Source organism: Solanum lycopersicum, chromosome 7 (assembly GCF_036512215.1).
Source record: "Solanum lycopersicum chromosome 7, SLM_r2.1".
Taxonomy (NCBI): Eukaryota; Viridiplantae; Streptophyta; class Magnoliopsida; order Solanales; family Solanaceae; genus Solanum; species Solanum lycopersicum.
The window spans coordinates 17175828-17202192 of NC_090806.1; the positions used below are offsets into that span (position 1 = coordinate 17175828).

A 26365-nucleotide genomic window follows, 5' to 3' on the forward strand; every position below is an offset into this window, starting at 1 on the left:
GGGCATTCAAGGTCACTACAACCTAACCCTTTCCCGTGTATGATCTTTGCCCTTTGCAGGTCCGCAGGTGTGCCCATATTGCACGTACATCAGCTTAAAACCCCGCAAGGCATTGTAGACGTTGTCCTCATAAAAGACAAGGCCAATGAGTTGGCTCCACGCAGAGGGCCCCGTCAACAGCTGCCCCAACTAGCTGATGATCTTGCGGATATGGTAGCCCAGGCCCACACAGATACACAGGAGTCCACTGACACTACCCATGTCGAGTCTATCCAGGGTAGTAGCATAGCCCCGAGCTCCTCTCGCACAGCCCCTCTACCGGCACTCGTCTCGCTTGCTAGTGTCGAAAAACTAGAGGCACAAATGGTTACTCTTCTGCATCATATCTTGCCGTGGATGCAGAAGTCGATCACTTAGTCTGAAGAGCGTCTAGAGAGGAAAATGCAGCAGTTTACAAAGCGAAAGATTGCTGAGGTTAACCGGCGCCTGGACGCCTTTGAGTTGAGAGTGTTAGCCCAACCAGCCCCTCCGGTGGATGTGTCGACTCTGCAGGCTGCAGTCGACAGTCTTCGTGCAGACATCGACACGATCCTAGAGGCGAGGGTGCCGGAGTCTGTCAAGCCTGCTGAGGACACTATATTGGCGGCTCTGTTTGCTACTTCAGAAATTCCACCCCCTCCCCCTCGAGAGAGTGCCAAGAGGCGTAGGGGTCTAGAAGAGGATGAGGCGCGAACAAGTAAGAAGGAGCGCCGAGAGATGGAGGCTGCGAGAAGATCCTCACTTGCAGAGGAGGAGGCACACTAGATAAGAGCATCACAGTTAGAGGCTGGGGCGTCTAGCTCCCGCACTACAGAGATAGCAGGAGTCACTACTGATGGTGCGGATGTTGCTGAGGACACCACTGAGGGTGTCCAGATTGCAGAGGACGTGGGTTCCGGGGAACTTGACCCACCATCTTGCTGATTGACGGCGCTTTGTGCCACAGTTTTGCTTCACCTACAAATCTACTATTTAGATTTTTTATGCATTGGGGACAATTGATGTTTTTTTGGGGGGTGGGGTAAATGGAAAGTGAGTGTTAGGGTGAAGTCTGAGTAGCCCAACTCAGTATCCTCTTTTGGGGTTTTCTTGCCTGTGTTCTTTTTCCCCAAAAGACTAATTACTTTTTCTGTTGAATAGGCATGTTTATAACTTTTGTACATAGTTTAACTCTGAAGCATGATGGCTAAAATGATATCCTAATAGAACTGGAAAATGTTGCATGACTAGGCATAGTAACTGATAATTGTGTGGCTCTTAGCATGAAATAGAGTTACACCATTGCATTACCCTAAGTCTTCAATTCGAACTAGATGTCTGATAAATTTTGTATAGTGATGAGATGTAAAGTGAGTGTGAGGAAATCTTAATTGTCCACTGTTGGTACTGAGCTAGAACTTGCCTAGTTAGTCCTGCTAAAAGTAAGCTATAACAGACAATTAGGAAAGGATTATAGGCCCTTATTCAAGATAGCCCACTTCTAGCCTAAATAAAAGAAACCAAATGAAAGTTATCCTTCTTTGATCCAAATAATCTGAGCTTAAAATTAGACCTCTTTTTCACCCCAACTTATATTTTATGGGAACAATATGTTGGCCCTAGTTCCTACTTGGACATGTGCACCTCAGCTTATGCCAGAAGCATAAGTTATTAGTGGCTAATATATAAACAACCTTCGTTATGGCCCTGACCGAACTTTGGGTATTGAGTACCTTCACTCATGGTCAATTCGTTGAATGAAAAGTAATAAAAAAGAGAAATATACAAGAAAAACAAAAAAAAGGAAAAGAGTCACATACACAAATGAAGAAAGAAGGGAAAATAGCAAGGTGAAAGAATAGGTGAAACTGGGCGAGATAAAGTGATAGAAAGTGGAAGGTTTAGCCGATATGTGAAGGAGGGAAAAAAGTCACTAAACTATACCCAAATATAGCCTACCTTACTCTGAACGTATGTTACAAGCTAAGAAAGTCCTATCATGATCCTAAGGGTTGTATATCGAACTTAAGGCAGTGAAAATAAGGGCAAGCTTATGGCAATAGGTATGTATGAGTGTGACATTGTTCTGAGAGCGAGTGTTGAAAAGTAATCCTTATGCTCAAACTGAAATCATTGTGTGAAAAATAAAGATTTTGTTTTGAAGTGAGGACACTAGTTGAAATACCGGAATTGTTAGCACCTCGGTGAGAAATTGAAGAGGATAGGTGTTAGTGCATGGTGAGTCTGTGTCATTTTCTAATCCCACAAAATTCAAGCCTAATAGTGATAGCATGCATAGATTTGATGAGATTAATCGGGACTGAAAGCAAAATGATTGCAAAGGATAAAACATGGATACTTTTGTACAAAGATTGTGTAGTGAGTTATAGTGCGTCGCTTGAGGACAAATAACGAATTTAAGTTGAGGGTGTTGATATACCGTGGTTTCACGGTATAATTAATACTTTTTCCATAAGTTTAGTGTGTCTGAAAGTCTTTTTGTGCTAGTTTTTATATGAGTTTCTCTTTGTTTTGTGGGAAATCTGTCCAAAGTTGAATGCGAAGATTTTGAGCGAAGAAATGCAGAAGAGATCACCTACGGAGCTTATGACAGTCTGTCATGCTTGTGATGGTCCGTAGGTTGCAGCGTAGGGCAGGTGCTGAAGGATGATGGGGATATCTGACCAAGTGTAGGATTACAAAGCTTGTGACGGTCCGGTGTGGCTCTGACGGTCCGTCCTGCAGGTTCGTCTTGAAGATCAGAGAAGTGAGCCGAGTACCCAAATTCCAAGAGTTGAAGTATTTTGGAACGAGACCCTCGATGGACCGTTGTGCCTATGACCGTCTGTCATTCTTGCCGTCGAGTGGAATGACGATAGCAGCAGAAGAAATTGAACAAGTATGGGACGACGGAGTCCATGACGGTCCGTCGTGACCATGACGGTCTGTCGTGTGCTCCATCGACCCAGCCGCGTTTTGGCAGATTTCCAGCAATTAAGATACTTGTTTAATTAGGTTTTTATTTTTTTATAAATAGTTCAAAAAACCTCATTTTTGATATTAGACTCTATGAGATTAGACATCAGATTTTTAGACTTTGTGTATTAGTGGTGGATTTTGAGATTCTTGCAAGTCATATTTGAATATTAATCAAGCAAAACTTTGGATTTTATTCTTTCTCATTAAAGTAAGTACATGAATTCGTATTTAATATATTTGAATATTGTGTTTATGGCTATGAGTAACTAAACTCCATAACTAGGGTTGTGGGAACCATAGGCAAATATTGAGATAAACCCTAACTAAAATAACAATTCTAGATTATTGTCTTGCATGTATTAATAATTCTTTCATTTAGATGTTTTTATAACGGATTGCCAATGTTAGAACTCGCCTTAATGCTATTTGCCGGACCAAGGAGGTAGATAATAGAAAAAGATCTATTAACATAGATTTAGTGTATACTATCTAATAGGCTAGTATTGATTGGTATGAGGTAATAACTTAGTCAAATATCGAATACAATGCTTAATATGAGGTAAGGATAAGGGTTAGGATAGCAACACACGTAGCCGGACAAAGGTGCGGAGTGAGATTTTCTAGATGCCGGACCAAGGATTTAGAAATACATAACTTATTACTCTGCATGCAAGATACTAGGAAAGAATTGTTATATTAGAGTTATCAAGTTATGAACCTGTGGGGACACGTAAACCCTAGTTACTTTGATTAATTGATTAAAACCCAACATTAAAAGCTATCAAGTGTCTCTTTCAAGTTCGTTATTTATTTTCGCTTATTTAGAGATAGAAACCCCCCTTTTTATGTTTTTACTTTCCAAGGAAGTTATTGACCAAACAATAGTAATAATATGTTGAAGTTAAGTCTAGACTATTGTCCGCATGGGAACGATCCTAACCTCACTATTTGGGTTATTTACTTGACACGACCTCTTTACTTCTTATTCACGAAGTAAGTTTGAGCTTATCAACATCTAATTAATATTAACGTTAATATCAACGTCTATGTGACTCTAAATATGAATGTAAATGTCTAATTAATGTTCATGTCAACGTCAACGTCTATGTGAAAATGAACGTTAAGATACATGTAAACATTAACATCAACTTAAACCTAAACGTAAATTTTAACGTGAATGTCAACATCAATGACAATATGAACTTTAACGTCAATGTGAACGTATAAATGAAGTTAATATCTATGCGAACATAAAATATCAACATCAACGTCAATGTCAATGTCACTCTGAACGTCAATGTCACTATGAACATCAACCTCAATGCCAATGTCAACGTTAAAATAATTTGAACTTCAACATTAGCATAAATGAGAACATCAACATGAATATTAATGTCAACATCATCATCCACATAAATAAAAACATCAATTACAACGTGAATGCTAATGTCTACATTTATGTGAACGTCACCGTCAGCGTCAATGTAAATTTGGACATCAACATAAACATCAACGACAATGTGAACATCAACATCGACTTCAAGGTGAACGTCAACATGGAATTCAAAGTCAATGTTAGAGTGAACATTAACTTTAACATAAACGTCAATGATTATAAACATCAACTAGACGTCAACACAAGAGTAAGTGAGAATGTCATTGTAAACATCAATGTCCATGTCTATTTGAACGTAATCGTAAATGTTAATGTCAATGTCAACCTAAATATAAATGTTGACGTGAATGTCAACGTGAACGACAAAGTGAATATCAATGCCAATGTGAACATAAACCTAAATATCACCATAAATGTGAATGTCCATGTGAACATCATTGTAAATGTCACTGTGAACGTCAACATGAATGTGAATATCAATGTCAACATTACTTTAAACGTAAATATCAATGACTGAGTGAACATCAATGTGAATGCCAACGTTAATGTTAACATAAATATGAACGTCAATGTCAATGCCAATGTCAATGTTAATTTCTGCATGAATTTCATCTTCAATGTAAATGTCAACGTGATTATAAACATCAAGGTCAACGTAAGGGTCATAGAGAATGTAAACGTCAATGTTAATATCAATGTCTATGTGAATGTAAACGTAAATGTCAATGATAATCTAAACATAAATGTTAATGTGAATGTCAACGTCAATGTGAACATAAACATAAACGTCAGCATCAATTTGACTGTCCATGTAATGTCAATGTCAATGTCAATGTGAATGGCAACATGATAGTGAAAGTCAACTTTAATATTAGTGTCAACGTAAATGTCAATGACTATGTGAACATCAATGTTAATGTTAACGTCAACATAATTTTAACGTCAATGTCAATGGCATAGTTGATGTTAATTTCAACACAAATATCAACTTAAACATCAATCACAATGTGAACATTAACGCGAATGTCAATGTCCACGTAAATGTAAATATGAACGTTAACATGAACGTCAGTGTCAACATAAACATCAATATTAACATTAGTGTCAATGTAAAAGTCAATGACTGCATCAACATTAGTAACAATGCCAATGTAAACATCAGTGTCAATGTAAAGGTAAATGTCAACATAAGCGTGAATGTCAACGTGAACGTCAATATCAGTGTAAACATAAATGACTATGTGAATATTAATGTCAACACCAAGATGAATGTCAACGTACACATGAATGTCAACATAAACAATATCGTCAACGTGAATGAAGATTTCAACGTATATGTGAAAATGAATGTTATGTTCATTGTCAATGTAAACGTAAATGAGTTCTTTAATGTTAATTTCAATGTCAACATAAATGTGAACGTCAACGTTAACATAAATACAAGTTTTAACGTAAATGTCAATGTGAAAGAGACGAAAAATGTTAACATCAATATAAGACTTAACATTAACCTCAACGACAAAGTGAATGTTAATGAAAATGTCAATAAACATCAATTTAAATGTGAACAACAAGGTAAATGTAATACGTTAAAATCAACGTCCACATTAGCGGGAACATCAAAGTTAACGTAAACATCAACATTAACATAACCATTAATGTCAACATCAACATAAATGTTAACATGAACGGAAATGTAACAGTTAGCGAGAAATTTGACAAATCTAAACGGCAATAAAAATATCAATATAAACGTGAATGTAAATTTAGAAGTGAATATAAACGTCAACGTCAATTTCAACTTCAACTTCAATGTAAATGTGAACGTGAACGACAACAAGAACGTCAATGTGAACGTCAATGTCAAAGTGAATGTCAATTTAAAAGGAAAGGTGAATTTAAACGTCTATTTTGAATGTGAACTTAAATTTCAACGTCAACATAAACGTAAAGATCAACGACAATGGTATTTTCATTGTCAATATCAGTATCAATGTAATCGTCAACATTTTTGTGAACGTCAACATCAACGACAATGTCAATGTGAACATCAACATCAACTTCAATGTCAATATGAACATCAACATCGTCAAAGTAAGTCTGAATATTAACGGCGACATTATTATGAATGTCAATGTCAACGTTATTGTAAATGTCAATGTCAACATCAACGTCGATGTGAATGTCAGCATTAATGTAACGAGAATGTTAACGTCAACGTAAATATAAACGTAAATGTAATATACTGTAATGCTGAGAAATGTATTTAACGTCAATGTAAATGTGAACGTGAACGTCAACATAAATTTGAACTTGAATATCAATGTCAACATTAACATCAATATAAATGTAAAAGTCAATGTAAACGTTAATGTCAAGTTCAACATAAATGTGAAAGTGAACTTTAGCGTAATGTAAATGTCAACGTCAAAGTAAATGTGAACGTGAAAGTTAATGTGAATTTGAAGGTAAATATCAATATAAAAATCAATATAAACGTGAACATCAATATATACAGCAAAGTCAATATGAATGTCGACATGAATGGCAATGTGAACTTCGACTTTAACATCAACGTGAATGTCAAAGTCAACATCAACATCAACATTAACATCAACATCAACATCAACATCAACATAAATGTCAATGAGAATGTAAACATAAGCGTCAACTTGAATATCAATGTCAACATAAAAGTCAATGTCAACGTCAACATCTACATGACTGTGACTGTGAGTGTGAATGTGAATGTGTAATTAAGGTTAACATAAAAGTCAATGTCAATGTTAACATAAACATGAACATAAATTTAAAAATCAACATCAACGTCAACCTAACTGTTAACATTAGTGTCAACATAAACATAAATGATTGTGTCAATATTAGTGTCTACATTAATGTGAACATCAGCATAATCATAAATGTTAGCTTTATCATAAATGTCAAATTGAATATGAACAAGAATGTCATGTCAATGTAAGATTCAACATCAATGTCAACAACAACATAAAGGTCAATGTCAATGTGAATGTTAACAGAAAATCAACGTCAAAATCAATGTCTCTTTCAGCGTGAACGTCAATGTCTACTTGACTGTGAATGTGAATGTGAACATGAACGTATATTTAACGGTAAAGTAAATTATAACGTCTATGTGATTGTAAATATGAATGTGAACGTCCAAATAAAACATCAACATCAATGTCTGTATGAACATGAATGTAAACATCAACCTAAACGTAAACATCAATGTGAACGTCAACATGATGGACAATCTGCACATCTTTGTCAATGTTAACCTCAATGTAAACGTCAGCATCAATGTGAACGTCAATGTAAAAATCAATGATAATGTTAATACAAATGTCAACATGAACCTGAACATCAATGTCAACATTAGTATAAACATACACGCAAACAACTACGTGAAAATCAATTTAAACGTCAACGTCAACCTTAATGTCAACGTCAACATAACTTGAACACCAACGTCAGCATCAACGAGAATATCAACGTGAATATTAGCTTTAACGTCAACATCAACATCAACTTAAAAATCAACAACAACTTGACTGTTAACGTCTTAATCACTTTGAACATCACCTTCACCCTCAAAATAAATTTAAACGTCAACATAAACATTAGCGTCAACATGAACCTCAACATCAAGGTGAACATCAACGTGTACTTCAATGTCAACGTCAACACAAACATTAACGTCAATGTATATAATAAACATTAGTTTAATCTTGAACATCAAGGTCAATGTAAACGTCAGTATTGACGTCAACATAAATGGAAACATCCATGTGATCTTTACATCAATGTCAATGCCAATGTCAATGTTAATGTCAGCATGAATGTCATCTTCAATGTAAATGTCAACGTGATTGTAACCATCAAGGTCAATGTAAGGGTCATAGAGAATTTAAACGTCAATGTTAATATCAATATCTATGTTAACGTAATCGTAAATGTCATTGTTAACATTAACATAAATATAAATGTGAATTTCAACGTCAATGTGAACATAAACTTAAACGTCAGCATCAATGTGACTGCCCATGTAAATGTCAATGTTAATGTCAATATGAATGGAAACATGAATGTGAAAGTCAACTTTAAGATTAGTGTCAACGTAAATGTCAAAGACTATGTGATCATCAATGTGAACATCTATGTCAATGTTAATGTCAACATAATTTTAACATCAATTTCAACGTGATAGTTTATGTTAATTTCAACACAAATATCTAATTAAACATCAATCACAACGTAAACATTAACGTGAACGTGAATGTCAGTTTCAACATAATCATCAAAATTAACATTAGTGTCAATGTAAAAGTCAAAGACTGCATCAACATTGATATCAATGTCAATGTAAACATCAACATAAACATGAACATCAATGTAAATATCATTGACAACGTAAAGGTAACCATCAACAAAAGCATGAACTTCAACGTGAACGTCAATATCAGTATAAACATAGATGACTATGTGAATATTAATGTCAACATCAATATGAACGTCACCGTAAACATAAATGTCAACGTAAACAATATCGTCAACGTGAATGAAGTTTTTAACGTAAATGTTAAAATGAATGTTAAGCTTAGCATCAATGTAAACGTAAATGAGTTCTTGAATGTTTATGTCAATGTCAACATAAATGTGAATGTCAACGTTAACATAAATACCTTTGTTAACATAAACGTCAATATGAATGAGGCGAAGAATGTCAACATTAATATAAGAGTCAAAATTAACCTCAATGACAAAGTGAATGTTAACGAAAATGTCAATGAACATCAATTTAAATGTGAACATCAAGGTAAATGTAATTGTCAAAATCAACGTCCACATTACCGTGATCATCAAAGTCAACGTAACCATCAACATAAACATAACCGTCAATGTTAACATCAACATAAATGTTTACATGAACGTAAATGTAACAATTAGCAAGAAATTTGACATCAACATAAACGTTAATACAAATGTAAATATGAACGTGAGTGTAAATGTCGAAGTGAATATAAACCTCATCCTCAATGTCAACTTTAACTTCAATGTAAATGTGAATGTCAATGTCCATGTGAACGTAAACTTAATAGTCAGCATCAATGTGAACGTCCATGTAAATGTCAATGTCAATGTCAATGTGAATGGCAACATGAATGTGAAATTCAACTTTAAGATTAGTGTGAACGTAAATGTCAATGACTATGTGAACATCAATGTCAATATTAACGTCAACTTAATTTTAACATCAATGTCAACAGTATAGTTGATGTTAATTTCAACACAAATATCAACTTAAACATCAGTCACAATGTGAACATTAACATGAACGTAATGTCGACGTAAATGTAAATATTAACGTGAACGTGAACGTCAGTGTCAACATAAACATGAACATTAACATTAGTGTCAATGTAAAAGTCAATGACTGCATCATAAATAGTATCAATGTAAATGTAAACATCAAACTAAACATGAACATCAATGTAAACATCAGTATCAACGTAAAGGTAAACGTCAACATAAAAACATCTACCTGAACGTCAATATCAGTGTAAACATAAATGATTATGTGAATAATAATGTCAACATCAATATGAATGTCAAAGTATAAATGAATGTCAACATAAACAATATCGTCAACGTGAATAAGATTTCAACGTAAATATGAAAATGAATATTAAGCTAAGCGTCAATGTCAACGTTAATGTCAAGTTCAACATTAATGTGAAAGTGAACTTCAGCGTAATTTAAATGTAAACGTCAACGTTAATGCGTGAAAGTTAAAGTGAATGTGAAGGTCAACATCAATATAAAAATCAACATAAACGTGAACATCAATATATACAACAAAGTCAATATGAATGTCGACATGAATATCAATGTGAACGTCGACCTTAACATCAACGTCAATGTCAAAGGCAACTTCAAAATAAACATTAACGTCAACATCAACATAAACATCAACATAAATGTCAATGAGAATGTAAATGTAAGCATCAGCTTTAATATCAATATCAACATGACTGTCAATGTCAACGTCCACATTTACATGACTGTGACTATGAGTGTGAATGTGAACGTGTCTATGATAACATAAACATAAACGTAAATGTAAAAAAAACATCAACGTCAACCTAAATGTAAACATCAACGTGAACATCAACATAAATGACAACAGGAACGTCAACGTTAATGTAAACATTAACGTAAATATAAGCATCAACGTGAAGATCAACCTAAACGTCAATGTTAATGTTATTGTAAACGTCAACATACACGTGAACTTCAATGTCAACATTAATCTAAATTCGAACGTCAAAGACTACGTGAATATCAGTGTGAACATCAATGTAAACATCAACATCAATGTGATTGTCCAAATAACTTAAATGTTAACATCATCATCGACATGAACGTCAACGTGAATAATAATTTCAACATCAACATAAACGTCAAGGATAACTTAAATGTTAACGTCTACGTCAATCTGAACATCATAGTCAACATTGAAGTAAATTTGAACATCAATGTGAACATCAGCATCAATGTGAACATCAATGCCAACGGCAGCATCAACATAAAGGAGAACTTCAACGTGTACGTCATCGTCAATGTCAATGTCAAAGTGAATATTTACGTGTACGTCATCGTCAATGCCAATGTCAACATCAACGTCAATGTGAACATCAATGTCAATGACATTGTGAATGCTAATGTCAATGTTAATGTGAATGTCAATATTAGCATCAACGTAAATGTAAACGTCAGCATCAACGTTATCATCAAGATCAATGTTAATGTTAATGTGAACAATTATTGGAACGTTAATGTCTACGTGAACGTTAATATCTACACAACATGAGTTTGAAGATAAAAGAAATCTTCAACATGAACGTGAATGAACATCAACATCAATATAAATGTAAATTTAAGACTAAACGATAATGTCAATGTCAATGTGAATGTCGAAGTCAACATCTATTTTACCGAGAATGTCAATGTGATCATCAATGTTAACATCAACTTGAAAGCCAACGTTAATATCTACGTGCAAATGAACATCAACATCAATGTGAACTTCAATGTCAATATTAACATCAACGTCAATGTTAATGTCAACGTCAACGTTAACGTCAGCACCAATGTCAATATCAACGTAAATATGAGCGTCAACGTAAATTTGAAGGTGAATAGCAACATCAATATCAACGTTAATGTCAACGACGATGGTAATGTCAATGTCAACATCAGCACGAACTAAATGTCAACATATTTATGAACGTCAATGACAACGCCAATATAAACGTCAACGTAAATGTAAACGTTAAAGTCAGCATCAACATAAATGTAAACGTAAACATTAACATCAATGTCAACATGAAACTTAATTTCTATGTTAATATAAACGTCAACATTAATATGAACGTCAACATTAACGTTAAGGAAAATTTGAATGTCACCATCACCGTCAACGTAAACATGAATGTCAACGTAAATTTTAACGTGTGCATAAAATTTAACATCAACGTGAAAGTCAACTTTAACGTCAACATAAACTTCAACATGAACATTAATGTAAATTCAAACATAATGTTAACGTAAATGAAAACTTTAGTGAGAATGTCAAAGTCAATGTGAATTTTAATGTAAATGTCAATATAAACGTGAATGTGAACGTCACCATCAACACCAACATCAATGTAAATGTGAACATCAGCGTTAACGTCAATGTGATAGTGAACATCAATTGAAATGTCTAGGTGAATGTCAACATCTATGTGAGTGTTGTAACAACGCATATTCAAAATAGACAAAAACATAACTTATCAGAAAAACCTACACGTGCTGTCGATGGTTCCATTGATGGACCGTAACCTAAATTACCATCCTTCATTCACATGCGCTGATGGAGTCAGAAACCCCCAAAATCTTTGCCCACAAAAATTTTGTTGACACCTGATCTACGAAAAGACTTACGGTCCGTAGGACAGACTACGATCTGTTGTATGTTCCCTTCGATCAAGACCTATTAAACACTCACGGACAAGAACAACAATTGACCAACACGGTCTGTAGATGGACCTACGGACTGTAGGAATGACCATTGCTGGAAATTATCAAATAGTTGTGGGGAAAATGTTGTTGGGTGAACTTTAGATTTTCATAACTCTTACCTTAAATTAAATCAGGTGTCCCGTGAATAACCCAGAGATAGAAAAGTTTATTATCTTTCCATATCCACCAACCATTCTAAAATAAGACCTTCGATGAAATAGTTATGTCTGTTTCAGTATAGACCTATCGAAAAGACCTAACCTACGGACCCAAAAAACGGACTGTCGATGGAACGACGGACCGTCTGTCCAGGTTGTCAATTGGTCTGACAGCAATTAACCCAGGGATGTTTTTGTATTTTTCCACTTCACTTAAATCCTAAGTTATGTCTTTTTTACCCTATATTATTAAATTTTAGTCAATTTAAGCCTAGAAATATAAATAAAACAATGATAAATAAATTAGTAAATAAAAATGTAGATAATTAGAAGCAAGAAAGGAAAAAAAGGTCAAGAACTCCAATTCAAGAACTCAACAAGGTTTTATCAGTAAAAGGTTCAAATCTAAATATATCTCCATGAATTGCATCACTAGGTATGTTGGATTTCACTAGTGTGTTCGTTTCACCAATAAGATCCCTAGTTTTCGGTCAAATTATATATTCCCATATATTATTACACCTAGGGTTTCTAGACCTTAGATAGAACTTCTTGAGTTTATTAAATTTATGTTCCAAATAAGATTATCATGTTATTATTCAGTTTATCGCATGAATTTCAGAACACTAGATTTATATTTCTTTAGTTCTAGAATTACACATGCTAGGTCATATATTTTAGTTATTCAGTTCTACAAGCCTCAATTAATAATGCATCCTTATCAGATCAAAAGTTGCATTCTCAGTTTGGATGTTACGTTTTGAGCTATCCTGTATTTATAAAAATTCAGATCTAATCAGTTAACTACACAAACCAATGGGAGTAGCATAATAAAGATGTGGACTAGAATTTAGCGTACCTAATAGACCCATAACTACTATAGAAGTAGGTTGTATGTCCCCTCTTAGGAAAATCAGTTTAGTGATCATGCTAGCATGCCTTTACACCTTTGGTATGGTATATTGGGTCCTCTCGATGTTTTGTATACATCAGACTCCATATTAAGCTCATGTGTATTTATTATCGGTTTTTTGTAGCTTCATAGTTCAGGCAAACCACTTGGATTGACCATTTATAAGTATATTCAGTATTCAGTTTCAGCATTTATAAATTGGTCATTGCATGCAGTTACCTTAGTAATCAGTATATCATGTTCAGATTATTATACTTGTTTTTGTGCTTGTTCATTTATGTTTTTTTTCAATTTTACTCTATCCAACATTTTATGAACTTTCAACTACTGACTCATAATTGCACTACATCTTCTTGTGATGTAGGTTCTGGTTCTTAGCATCCAGATCACTCTAATATCGACTTCCGGTCTCCAATTCAGCACATGCAGCGATGAGTACTTATTCTTAGAGGACAATAGTCATGAGTTTATTTCGGTCTGCTAGTCTTTTAGTTTTAGTTTTGTTAGACAAAGTTAGGGCTTTTCCTAACATTTCTAGTCACCTTGAAGATTATTTCAAGCATAGTTAGTTTAAACGTAGTATTGAGTTAATAACATCTTTATATTAAATTCATCAGTATTTCGTTTTTTTACATATAAAATAGGGTATTCCCCATCTTTTCAATTTAAATTATGATTTATCTTTCACGTTATGTTTATTATCCTTAGTATGCTCATAATCATGATAGCAGGGTTAGCTATATTTTGTCCAAAGTGCGGAAAAAAAAGAGGTAAAGTTATAGAAGGAATAAAAGAACAAGAAGGAAAGGATTATTCCATATATTGCACAATGTTTACCGAGAAAGAGAGCATTCAATAAAATTAAGAGTTAGTAAATTTCTTATGCTTTGAATGATTTATTACATCGCTTTATATAGTCGAAAAGAGATAAGGAAAATCTTAATGCTAAATCTCTTACTGGATCTTCGTTTGCTCCATTGCTTTTGCTTTTGATAAAGAAAGATAATTTCTTTATTCTCCACTACTACTTTTGCCTTTTGAACGAGCATGAAGACTGTCTATTTGTTGCTTTGTCTTAATAGCAGGTACCTTTTCTTTTTGATTTTATCTTTAGTAAAGCCTTTGTCTCCTTTGGCTACCATTAATGATAAGATCCTAGTATGATGCTTCCTGGGTCTTTTTATTTTTGATGATGAAATTCATTCTTACATTTTGATTATCTTAACAAAGATTCCATCTCTTTGAGACTCCTTTGTTTCTTTCTAAATAATTCCGATCCTTTGGATCTCTATTAGAAAGACCAATTATTCCGGTTTTAATACCTCAATTAAAATTTAATCAAATGGATTTAGATATGAATTTGCTAAATCCTTTGGATTTAGCATATCACCATTATCATCGCTTAGAGAGGATGCTTCTTCAAGACGTTTATTCATTGCAACTTCCTTTGCATTCATCTAACTCAGATAGAGACTTTTCAAGTCTCTTCTCCAATTCACTCTTTGAGGGTGAAACTTTTTATAATGTCTTCTTACATGAAGATTGAGGTGTATACTTTAGGGACGGAGACCAACTTTTGACTCAGATTTCTTTAGAATGAGAATTAATCCTATCAAAATCTGCAATAACAAATGTCCAACTTATAATATAAGATAAACGTTTTTGAATGAAAATTTTATAAAGCTTTATATTATCTTGTATGTTGATATGCCTTCATCAATCTAGAATTGAGGATATTTCTTAGCGAACTGTCGAGGCATTATTTTTTATTTCCACCAAGGCAGCTCCACCATTCATAGAACCGCATGGGGATAGTAGAAGCTGCAACTTCTGGACAATATTTCACAAACAAGGTGTAGGTCGTAGGTCTAACATACAAGATGTTTACCCAGGCATTGTTATAGTCATACCAATTATAAGTTTGTGGGTTAACTCTCTTAGAGAGATTAATGGGAGTTTGCAAATGGTCTACAGGCCAATTGAAAGGAGATAAAATCTTTTTTATTGTGAACATAGAGTAAGCAATGCTATCTGGGTAAGATTTGTCTGCTAACTTATGTTCAATATCAACTAATCCTGTATCAACAAGGATTAATTAAAAATATCTTCTGGTTTTTAAGGAATTATCTATTTCTACATAATTCCTTTCTGTATGAATTGGTTTTAAGAGATGTTTTATCTCATACCCTTCATATTCCTTCTCAAATGCAAGTAATGGAAAAACCTGAGGTGAAACCATTTGAAATTTCTGTTTCTCTTACTGGGTAGTTTTTACACTGCTTGGAGAGACTGTTTCTGCAAAACATTGGGACTGTTTCATAGTGTAACAGTCACTTGTTTGCTTCTTGGAGAATCCAAGTTCTCCGCTTGGTGATAAAGATGAGTTGGGTTCTTGTTCTTTTAAAAAAGCCTTCTTAAAGATCAGCATTTTCGACGAACTGTTCGAACGATTTTCAGGAGGAATGATTAGGGGAAGTTGGGCTAAAGTCGAATACCAGTTTAAATCAGGCCTTGCATGATATATTTCAGCCCTTATTGCAAATGGAGCTGATGTTCTTTTTGGGCAGCTTGCGTTGGACCTAGCTTGTTGTTTGATCGCTATGGGCCTAATCTGTGGTCAGCTCATGTTTACCGTGCAAAAATTCTCTAGTTAGAAATTCTTGTAAAGAATTATTTTTACCTTTAATAAATTCGATTGGTAAATCGAAGCTGGCCAATAATTTCTTTCTTAATCGTGCTATAGTTTTTCTGAGTGGAATTCCAGACTCCTGAGGTATAGCGAAGTAGTTGCTCTGATGAATTGGGGTCTTTTCTTTGTTAAATAATACCACTATATCCAATGTCAGATTAATCTGTCTCAACAATCATAAAAAGTTCTTGGTTAGGGAAACCAAGACAAGAAAGATTCTTCACTATAGTCTTGAGTAAGATAATGGCATTGGTGTAATTATCACTCCATGGAGACAGATTCTTTTTTAATCTGTTAAAAAAGTGGTTTGCAAATATGTCTAACTTTTGGAATAAAGTCACAAACATAATTGAGGCTTCCTAAATATCTCTGCAGCTGATTTTTATCCAAAATGACATTGAAAAACATATCTGAAAACTCAGTAGTTCTGCAAATTGGTTTATAATTACCTTGATAAAGATCGTGTCCTAAAAATCAGACTTTTATTTGAAATAATTTAATCTTTTTAGCATTAATAACCATACAATTGTACTTAATAATATTGAAGAAAACATTTAAATGTTTGAAATGAAAATATATGTCCTTGGAGAACATTAATACATCGTCAATATACACAATAGAGATAAGACTAATATGATTGAATATAGATTTCATAATATTTTGAAATATTGAAGGGGCATTTTTAAGCTTAAAAGGCATGACATTCCATTCATATTGTCCAAACGGGACACTGAAAGCTGTTTCATATTTATCCTGTTCAGCAATTTTAATTTGCCAAAATCTTGACTTTAAATCAAATTTACTTTAAACATTTGCTTTAAAAGTCTGTTTTAAAGATCCCTTTTGTGAGGAATTGGATAACGAGTCCATTTTAAAACTGAGTTTAAAGGTTTATAATTAAGAACAAGTCTTGGGGAACCTCGTTCTTGTTCAACTGCATTGTTAACATAAAATGCTGAACTACTCCAAGGTGATTTTAAAGGACGAATAATTTTACTACTCAAAAGAGTATGAAATTCTTTCTTACAGATTTCCATTAATTCACGGTTCATCTGAATAGGCCTCGCTTTTGTAGATATGGTGTTTTCATCAAATCCTTCGATATTTAGTAAATCTATAATATGGGATTTTCGGTCCCAAAAGGCATTTGAGAATTGGAGCAAATTTCACTTTCAAAATTATTTTGAAGATTGGCAATTTTAGCATGAATTCTCGGCATTTTTAAAATTGGCTCAATTTTATTAATTTTAATATGTTCTTTTAAAAAACAAAACTGATTGATTTTTAATGTAGTTTTTTAATGCAAAAATGTACTTTCTTTAAGAGAAAGTGTCTTGATAAAAGGAAAGAAAATTTCTTTTTCTAAAATTTTTGTTTTGGTTTATTCAAAATATAAAATATAAGGTCAAATTTGGGTAATAAAAGGTATACCCAAAATAATTTCCTCATTAATGTTTTTCGTTATGACAAAATCATTAGCAAGGCAAATACCATCATTGCAGATATGAGCATTTGAAAGTTTATAATTTATACAGATACGCTCACCAATCACGCTCTATAACTTTTTAGTTCCCTTCTGGAGGTACTTTGTTAGGATTAGACCTTTAACACTGCAATTACGATCTGCACCATTGTCTAACAAAGCAATTTTGTTAAGTACAAAATTAGAATTAACTACTAACTTAATCATAATGTGAGAACTCTGAGGTCTCACCTTAGTGATCATACTAATACCTACATCTTCAATACCTTTAGGTGATGAAGGGGGTGATTGATTGGAAGAGTTGCTATCTTCATCTTCGTTATCTGATGTAGAAATCTCTTTTCCTGTATGAGATACTTCATCGTCCTTAAGAAGTTATTTTGCTAAAGCCTCAATTTCAAATTTCGTAAATCTTTACTTAACTTATCGAACTTCTTCTTTGAGGGAGTTAACTTCTGCTCGAAGAGCATTGATAGAAGGTTCTTCACTTTTATCTGTATATTTTTGAATGATTTGTTTCATGCTGAAAGGAATTACATTTCTCGCAACTTCCTTTTCTTTCTGTATAGTGACAACCTTTTGAAGCTCCAAAAGATAGTTTCTACTAACATCATTATCTTTGATGTTCTCAATAGTTGCAAATAAGATTTCTGCAGAGTCTTGTGAGAGAACTCTGACACATTGTCTATCACAATTACAAAATGCTCCTTGGCAATTGCATTCATTTCCACTATCTTGAGCAACATTGAAGAACTCCTCGTCCTCAATTTCTTCTTCTTCTGAAGAGGAACACGAATCTTATTCTTCTTCGTGTAATATAGAAAGATTTTTTTCCTTAGTTTCTTCATCCACTTCCAGGAGATCGATCTTCTTTCTTTTTTTTGTTTCTGGAACAATCAGAAGACTTGTGTCCAGACTTTCCACAAGTCCAACATCTGTCTTCGTTAGATTTGTTGCGAGGAGCTTTCCTACTTTCCTTTCTTATAGTAATTGTCTAGCTTATGGTTTATTATATTTGATTCTTATAGTAATCTTAAGAGATTATAGCATTGTTATTGTATTGTATAATATGTTAGTTAACTTCGATTAATGCAAGTTAAAGTCTTTGGTTTCCTTATTATCATGTTGAGGTTTTGTCTCTGCATAAGTCTGAGTATGTCGATTAATCTCCGGCTTAAGGACTTAGATAGCCTGAAACTATATCATTGTAAATCCAATAAGACCCATGGGGGCAGGCAGCCGATCTTTTGGTGATCCATCTTGCAATATGACTTGCCAAAGACATGTAATATCCAACAATGTGTGATATAAGTTCAGTAATATTCAAAGCAAATCTAATTGTTAATTCATTGTTGACCAATATATTGTCTAAGTTATCACAACTTTAATTTCTTTAGATCTACATGAATCACAGTTAAATTTTCATAAGGTCGATAATCTCTGCTAAAATTATTCTTATTGCTTAATTTATCCTTGATGTTCTTTCATGCATAAAGACAACTTCTTTTTTTCCTGAATAGCAACAATATTGTTAACTGTGTTAATTGTACTATGTCTAAAGAAGATATGTGTTTACAAAATTGGTCCATTTCTAAAGAACCGATTAATATGATTTACCAAATAGGTTATTTTAGTTTGTTTAAAAGTTTTAATATAAAAACTTGCGAATCTACTTCTGCAATTAATAACTCTTTAGGGACTATTAAATCGTTGATTTCTGCTTACATTGAAGGGTATAAGAAATAATTTAAATTTCTTCATATTGGTCTTGTACAGGTTGCTGTAAAACCCCTCTTTCATAAAGGTTTAAATATTCCTATTTGATTAATGCATAAAGTCGCTAGACTTCTCAATGTTGATGATTCGTTATTAAGAGTCTTAGAATATAATTTAGCTCAGGGGCCAGTTTACTTCAATTGTTATCCTAATTTCTCTGTAGAGATAGAAGACCCTAATATTATTGATACCTTGACACTTTATGTCAAAATCAAAAATATAAGGAACCAGACATTTTGCTGTAATATATCGGGTATATTACAAGCTAATGAAAACCACTATTGACCCAAAGTCATTTAACTCTAGTCCCAAAAGTGTTACTATGCTTATGAAATCAAACAAAGAGCATAGCAATACTTTTGTGCCCAGAATGTCAAAGTCGAATGGCATTCCTTCCGATTAAAGATGGAAATTTGAATCTATCACTGAAACCCTTCCAGTTCAGCCTTTTAGGTATTCCATAGAAAGTATTCTTCAATTAGTAGATGGATCTGTTAACCTTAAGTTTCATCGATCCAATTCCTTCGGCCATGAGTCTTCCAGTAGAAGAATTTCTATGGCTAGACCTTTTACTTCAAAGACCCGGGAGGGAGAAGAAGATTTGTATAGAACCACTAGAGTGAAGCTTAGCATCGCTTTTCATCCCTAATCGGATGGTCAAGCAGAGCATACTATTCAGACCCTAAAATATTTGCTAAGAGCTTGTGTGATAGTCTTAAAAGAGAATTGGGACAATCACTTGTCATTTATTGAGTTTCCTATATTAAATCTACTGTTCAAATATTTCAATGGCTCCACTTGAAGCACTTTATGGTAGGAGATGTAGGTGTCCTGTTGGGTGGTTTGAGTTTTGTGAGTCTTCACTCATTGGTCCCAAGATTATATATGAAGCTTTAGAGAAGGTTCTTGTTATAAGGGATAGATCGAACACAACCTATAGTCGGAAAAAGTCCTATGCCGATAATAGGAGAAGGTATCTTGAATTCAAAGTAGTGATATGGTGTATTTGAAGATCTCACCTATGAAAGGTATGATGAGATTCGATAAAAAGGGGAAGTTAAGTCCCCGGTATGTGGGTCACTATGAGGTTTTTCAAAGGGTTGGAAAGGTTGCATATGAGTTGAGACTACCTAGTGAACTGTCTTTGGTTCATTCGGTGTTTCATGTTTCCATGCAAAAGAAGTGTATTTGTGATCCCGTATCCATTATTCCTATTGAAGGGTTAGGTGTGGATGGGAGTATTTCCTATGAAGAGGTTCCAATGGATATCCTTGATATACAAGTTAAGAAGTTGAGGAACAACGAGGTGGCCTCTGTAAAGTTTTTATGATGAAACCACCTAATTGAGGGATCAACATGGGAGACTGAAGCCGACATGAAGCCCCGTAATCCTTATGTTATTCCTAACTAAGGTTAGTCATTCCTAATAATATTGAAAATGTAGAATAAATTTGGATTTGACTTGTTTTGCAAAATATGCATATATATGGTAAAAAGGTTTATGTTAAAATGAATTTTATGTGAAATGCTCTTTGTCTTAATTTTGCACTTAATAGTGTTTTGTGTATTGTTGCTTTCATGAGATAATATTGAGAATGTTAATGTGTTGAAAGAATTTTTGGCATAAGTGACTTGATGATCATGTTGAGCTCATGTTGATATTGAGAAGAAAATTTTTCATGTTGTGATATTGAGCTCTTATATATAGTAAATTTTTTATTTGAGTTTCTAAGTGTAAATGTCATATTGTTATGGTAATTTTAGTTTTCACTGATGTTATTATGTTGTTGTTTGTTGGGCTGCTAGTATTGAGTCTATACTTTCCCTATAAAATATATTATTGTCATTCGGGGATGAATGTTTCTAAGGGAAGGGGTGGATAATGTAACACTCCGAAAGTCTAAGACCTAATCTAGAGCCTCACATGTTGAAAAAATAGTAGTAACACAGTTTTAAGGCCTAAAATAATGTATATAAATCATTTAGGAAGCTTTAGAGTCAAATAATTAAGAAACGTCCATGACGTTCGGTGAATTGTGAATAGATATTAGTGTGTCTTGGCATTTTTCATGGGGTTTTAAGAGTCAAAATTAAATTAAATTTAGTAGAGAGATTTTAAGCATCTATTATAATATGTTCAAGAGCTAAACGTCTAGGTAAACTCCAAAAGAACAACTCTAAGGGCCCTTGAGGAGGACCCTTTCAAAATGGACAAAAGTTGTCAAATGACAGTGGATACTTAAGAGACCAGTTGATGAGTCATCGTCTAGGTGAGGAGGCATCGATGGCCTCCAAAGATGATGCCTTATCCATTTTCAAACAGTGTCAAAAATATGGTATTTGACAACATCGACGGACATGCATTACGGTAGGTCCATGTAGGTACTGTGAAATAAGGACATTCTGATCGACTCGATTGGCTCTAGTTCTTGTTTGGTGGAAAGGGGTCACTAACTATATAGTGAATAGAGAATTAGTTGTATGTCACAGGTAAGACAAATAACGTTTGTGGTTTGAGTTCGTTGATCGTCTTGGAGTTCCATATCTCTAATCGAAGGCTAATCCGGCAATTGATGGCTAGAGAGCGAAAACGGCTTTTGCCACCAGTGTTACATTTAAGTTTATTCTCAAATATGTATCTGTTGCCTAATTTCCTTTTGAATCTTTTCTACTCCTATTGATGTTATAGGCATAGGCTTTCATATGATTCAAAGTAGGTATTACCGATCTTATTCTCTGAACAATCGGAATTTTGTACTTATGTCGGATCGTCCCTATCTCCTAATCGAGATGATTCTATGTCAATATAAAAAAAGCTGGTTCTAAACTGAATTTGAAAGCAATCAATTTTATAGAGAGTTAGAGAAGTCATACTACTACATCTAAGAGCTTATTCTTCATGAAAATATTTGTCTTCTTGCTGCAGTCGAGTTTCTTACGGCGCCTTTAACAATGAGAGAACACGATACCGAAGAAAATAACTCAAGGGCACGTCGAATGACCTACCGACCATAGGTTGGTGTCTCGTAGGTAAATTCTGTTATGGACTGGTTAGTTTTAAGTGGGGTCTTTTAATTAGTTAATTGGTTAGTTGTTTAATTAAGGGTTAGGGGGTGCTTGATTCAGTTAAATAGAGAACTATATAAATACCCAACCTTCATTATTCTAACCTAGGTCACTTCAAATCCCAAACTCAAAATGCTCTTCCTTCTCTCTACTTATTCTCTCCCGAAAGAAGACTCCATTGAAGACCAAGATCAAATGGCTTAGGGCAGCAAGATTCCTAATTTCTCTCCATCAATCTTCATTAATAGCTAATTTATGGGAACTCTTTACCTTTGGGACTCCTTTCCAAGTGTTATTTCAAATTGATTTCCAAAAGTTGATAAAAACATGGGTTTCATTCTTAATCCGAATTTGATCTTTCAAATTATGTTGTTATTGGTTTCTTTTGATTATTACGGATATAATATGATTGGTTATTGGTTAATTAGGGTAGTTCTTCCTGTTAGACCTAGTTCTATAGAAGAGATCATGAATTGAACCTATTTCCCTAACCTTAGGTTATGAATTGATGTTGAATTGAATAGTGATGATGATATTGACTTAGTTCTTGTGTTAATTACTGTTGTATTGGATGAGTATGGTTGGTTAATTGTAATACCATTGAAGAAGGCTTGTGAAGGTAAAATGGTTAGACCTATAATCTAGAATCCTTACTTCAATTGTGATGGCTTGTAATTGGTGAAACACACCATATAAAAAAAAGGCAACAAAAACTAGTTTTTCATAAAATCTACAAGTGAAATAGACAGTGTTCATCAACATACTGTAGCTTTAACCATGAACTATCCTGCACATCTGTCGATGGAGTCAGAAACCCCCAAATTCACAGCCCAAGAAAACATGATAAAGTGTCGAACGAAGGACGGACCTACGGTCCGTAGTCCGTAACCATCGATCTACGCCCTCTTTACCTATTATCTGACAACAACTATGATTGACCAGCATGGTCCGTAGATGAAGCTATGGACCATAACTGGAAGTTAGCACACAGTTGGGGCGTAAATGCACTTGGTTCAACTTCAAATGATCATAACTCTTTGCACAAAATGAATTAGGTGTCCCATGACCTACCAAAAGATAGATAATTGAATTATCTTTCCCTTGACACCAACCTTGATAAAATAAGACACCTGAGTAAAAGGCTATGCCCGTTTTAGTAAATACCTACTGAACAGACCCAACTTATGGACCAACGATTGAATGACGGCCCGTAAGTCCAGGTAGTCATTTGGTCCGGCATCAATTAACTCATGAGTCTTTTGGTCTTCTCCCACTTCATTTAAACCTTAAGATATGTCGTTCTGGACCTAAATCATCATATTTTAGTTAGTTTAAGCCTATAAACAGAACTAAAACTTATCCAAGTCAAATCATTAATCAAAAACATAGAAAATTAGAAGCAAGGGAGGAGAAAAAGGTCAAGAACCCTAGTTCAAAAACCCAACGAGGTTCCAGTAGTTTCATCCCCGAAATCTAAGTGTTTCTCTGTGAATTTCATCACCAGGTATGTGTGATTTCACTAGTGGGATCCTTTCACCCTTTGGGTCCCTAATTTTCAGTTAGATTATTGATTCCCATACCACGATTAGACCTAGGTTTTCTAGAACTTCATGAATTAATTAGTTATATGTTCCAAATCAGATTTTCATGTTATTACTCAGATTATCGAATGAGTTTCAGTACCCTATCTATGTATTTTAGTTCTTGAATTACACATGCAAGGTAAGATATTTCAGTTACTTCAGACATACATGCCTTAGTTATAAATGCATAATTACAAGATTAATTGTTGCATTCTCCCTTTTCATGTTAAGTTTTGATCTATCTAGTAATTACAAAAAATTATAATTAAATAGTTACATAATTCATTGGAAGTAGCATAATACCGAGTTGGACTAGGGTTCCACATACCCAATTAGTCCCAAAACTACTAGCCAAGTAGGTTTTAAGTCCCCTCTATGGGAAATCACTCGATTGGTCACGCCAGCATGCCTTTATTCCTTTGGTAAGGTATATTAGGTCCTCTTGATGGGGTGCATACATCGGACTCCACATTTAGCTCATGTAGTTTTTTATCGGTCATTAGTAGCTCCCACAATTCAGTCAGACTCTCTTGCATTGATCATTTATCAGTATACTCATTATTTAGTTTTAGCATGTCATAAATTTGTCATTGCATTTGATTGCCACAAAATTCTCTATGTCATGTTCAGATTATTAAGAATATTTTTGTGCTTATTAAGTTATGTTTTATTTAAGCTTTATTTTATCCTACTTACTCAGTACCTTTCAAGTACTGACGCATACGTATGCTACATCTTCTCATGATGTAGATTCAGGTTCTCAGCATCCAGATCACGCTTAGATCGATTCCCGATCTCTAGTTCAACAGATTCAATGGTGAGTCCTCATTCTCCGAAGACAACAGTCATGAGTTCATTTCAGTCTTTTAGTGTTTTGCTAGACTTAGCTGGGCCTTGTCCCAGTATTTCTAGTCCAGTTTAGAGGCTATTTTCAGACATAGTTAGGTTTAGCTTAGTAGTGAGTTAATACTTTCTTTGTATTAAACTCAACAATTCTCATATATCTTAGATTTAGCATATAGGTATTTCCTTATCTTTTCATTGTAAGTATGATTTAGCTTCTGCATTTATTTTTTTATATTCACTATGCTCACGATCATGCGAGCAGGTTTTGCTTGGGATCACTTATGGCTAGGTTTCGTGTCTGCGTCTTGGGGGTATCTCGATGGATGACAAAACTTGATATCAGAGCACTAGGATAAAGTGTCCTAGGATTTTTTAAAGCCTCACTAAGTATAGTCTTTTTCATGGGTGTGAAGTGCACCACATCTAATGAGAGGGAGGCTATGAAATATTTTAGGAAAAAACTTCTGTTTCTTGTTACTCTTATGGTGTGTGAGGTATGATCTTATTCCATTCTAACTTGACATTATATGTTTTAGATCATGCCTACTCGTAGAGCTAATGCTAGGAATGTGAATGTTAGGAATGCAAACGCAGCTCCTTCGGTCCCAGATCAGGGAGTCTCCAATGCTGAGTTTAGAAATGCTATACAGATGTTGGCTCAGAGTATGACTAACCAGAACAATCGGGTTTATGCTCATGTGAATGAAAATAGTGGATCAGCAGCAGCAAGGGTCCGTGACTTTGTTAGGATGAATCTGCATGAGTGTATAGGAATGAGGATCCTCAAAAATTCTCTAATGAGATACAGAAGATCTTTGAGGTAATGCATGTCACTAGGAATGATAGGGTTGAGTTGGCATCATCCAGTTGAAGTATGATTCTCATATCTGGTACACTAAGTGGAAGGAAAATAAGGGTACAAATGCAGCTCCTATCACTTGGGATTGCTTTAGTGAGACCTTACAGTTGGGAGAAGCAAAGGCTCAGGAATTCATGAACTTAAGGCAGAGAAACATGACAGTACAAGAGTATGGGCTCAAGTTTAACCAACTCTGCAAGTATGCTCCTCCCATGGTTGCTGACTCCAGGTCCCAGATGAATACGTTCTTTTATGGAGTGTCAGATTTTGTGAAAAGTAAGTGCAAAAATTCTATGTAACTGAGAGATATGAAGATCTATAGGCTTATGACTCCTGCTCAGCAGGTTGAGGGTGATAAGCTTAAGGAACATGATAAGGAGAATAAGAAGTCTAGGACTGGGAACTATGACTATTCTCAGCATAACTTGGGTGGTGGAAATCGCCCGCAGAGTCAGTAGAAGTTTTTAGATCCAGTCCTTTTTGTCAGCTAGTGTTCCATAATCCAAGAACAAAT

The 26365-nt window shown here is 34.3% G+C and overlaps 2 protein-coding genes across 2 annotated transcripts; both read right to left on the reverse strand.

The window, feature by feature from the left end:
- Window positions 1-6316: 6316 nt before the first annotated feature.
- Window positions 6317-9494, reverse strand: LOC138337335 (uncharacterized). Its single transcript, XM_069287244.1, has 6 exons — window positions 9266-9494; window positions 8681-9096; window positions 7633-7770; window positions 7227-7282; window positions 6910-7123; window positions 6317-6493 (listed from the first exon to the last, which is right to left on the reverse strand). Exons 1-6 carry the CDS (start codon window positions 9492-9494, stop codon window positions 6317-6319), a joined length of 1230 nt encoding a protein of 409 aa, XP_069143345.1.
- Window positions 9495-10886: 1392 nt separating this feature from the next.
- On the reverse strand, window positions 10887-12222 carry LOC138337336 (uncharacterized). The gene is made up of 3 exons (XM_069287245.1): window positions 12105-12222; window positions 11411-11680; window positions 10887-11272 (listed from the first exon to the last, which is right to left on the reverse strand). The coding sequence occupies exons 1-3, from the start codon at window positions 12220-12222 to the stop codon at window positions 10887-10889; spliced, it is 774 nt and encodes a 257-aa protein (XP_069143346.1).
- Between the last annotated feature and the right edge of the window lie 14143 nt (window positions 12223-26365).

Excerpts from the sequence above, each read along its gene's own strand:
- LOC138337336 (XM_069287245.1), bottom strand. The coding sequence starts at position 12,222 with ATGCGTTGTTACAACACTCACATAGATGTTGACATTCACCTAGACATT. Across the intron at positions 11,681-12,104 it reads CATTGATGTTGGTGTTGATG|TTCGTGCTGATGTTGACATT; the intron begins GTGACGTTCACA and ends GTTGACATTTAG. Across the intron at positions 11,273-11,410 it reads TGATCACATTGACATTCTCG|ATATTAACGTTCACGTAGAC; the intron begins GTAAAATAGATG and ends CATGTTGTGTAG.
- LOC138337335 (XM_069287244.1), bottom strand. The coding sequence starts at position 9,494 with ATGGACATTGACATTCACATTTACATTGAAGTTAAAGTTGACATTGAG. Across the intron at positions 7,124-7,226 it reads ACACTAATGTTAACAGTTAG|TCACAGTCATGTAGATGTTG; the intron begins GTTGACGTTGAT and ends TCACACTCACAG. Across the intron at positions 6,494-6,909 it reads ACATTCATATTGACTTTGCT|ACTTACTTTGACGATGTTGA; the intron begins GTATATATTGAT and ends GTTAATATTCAG.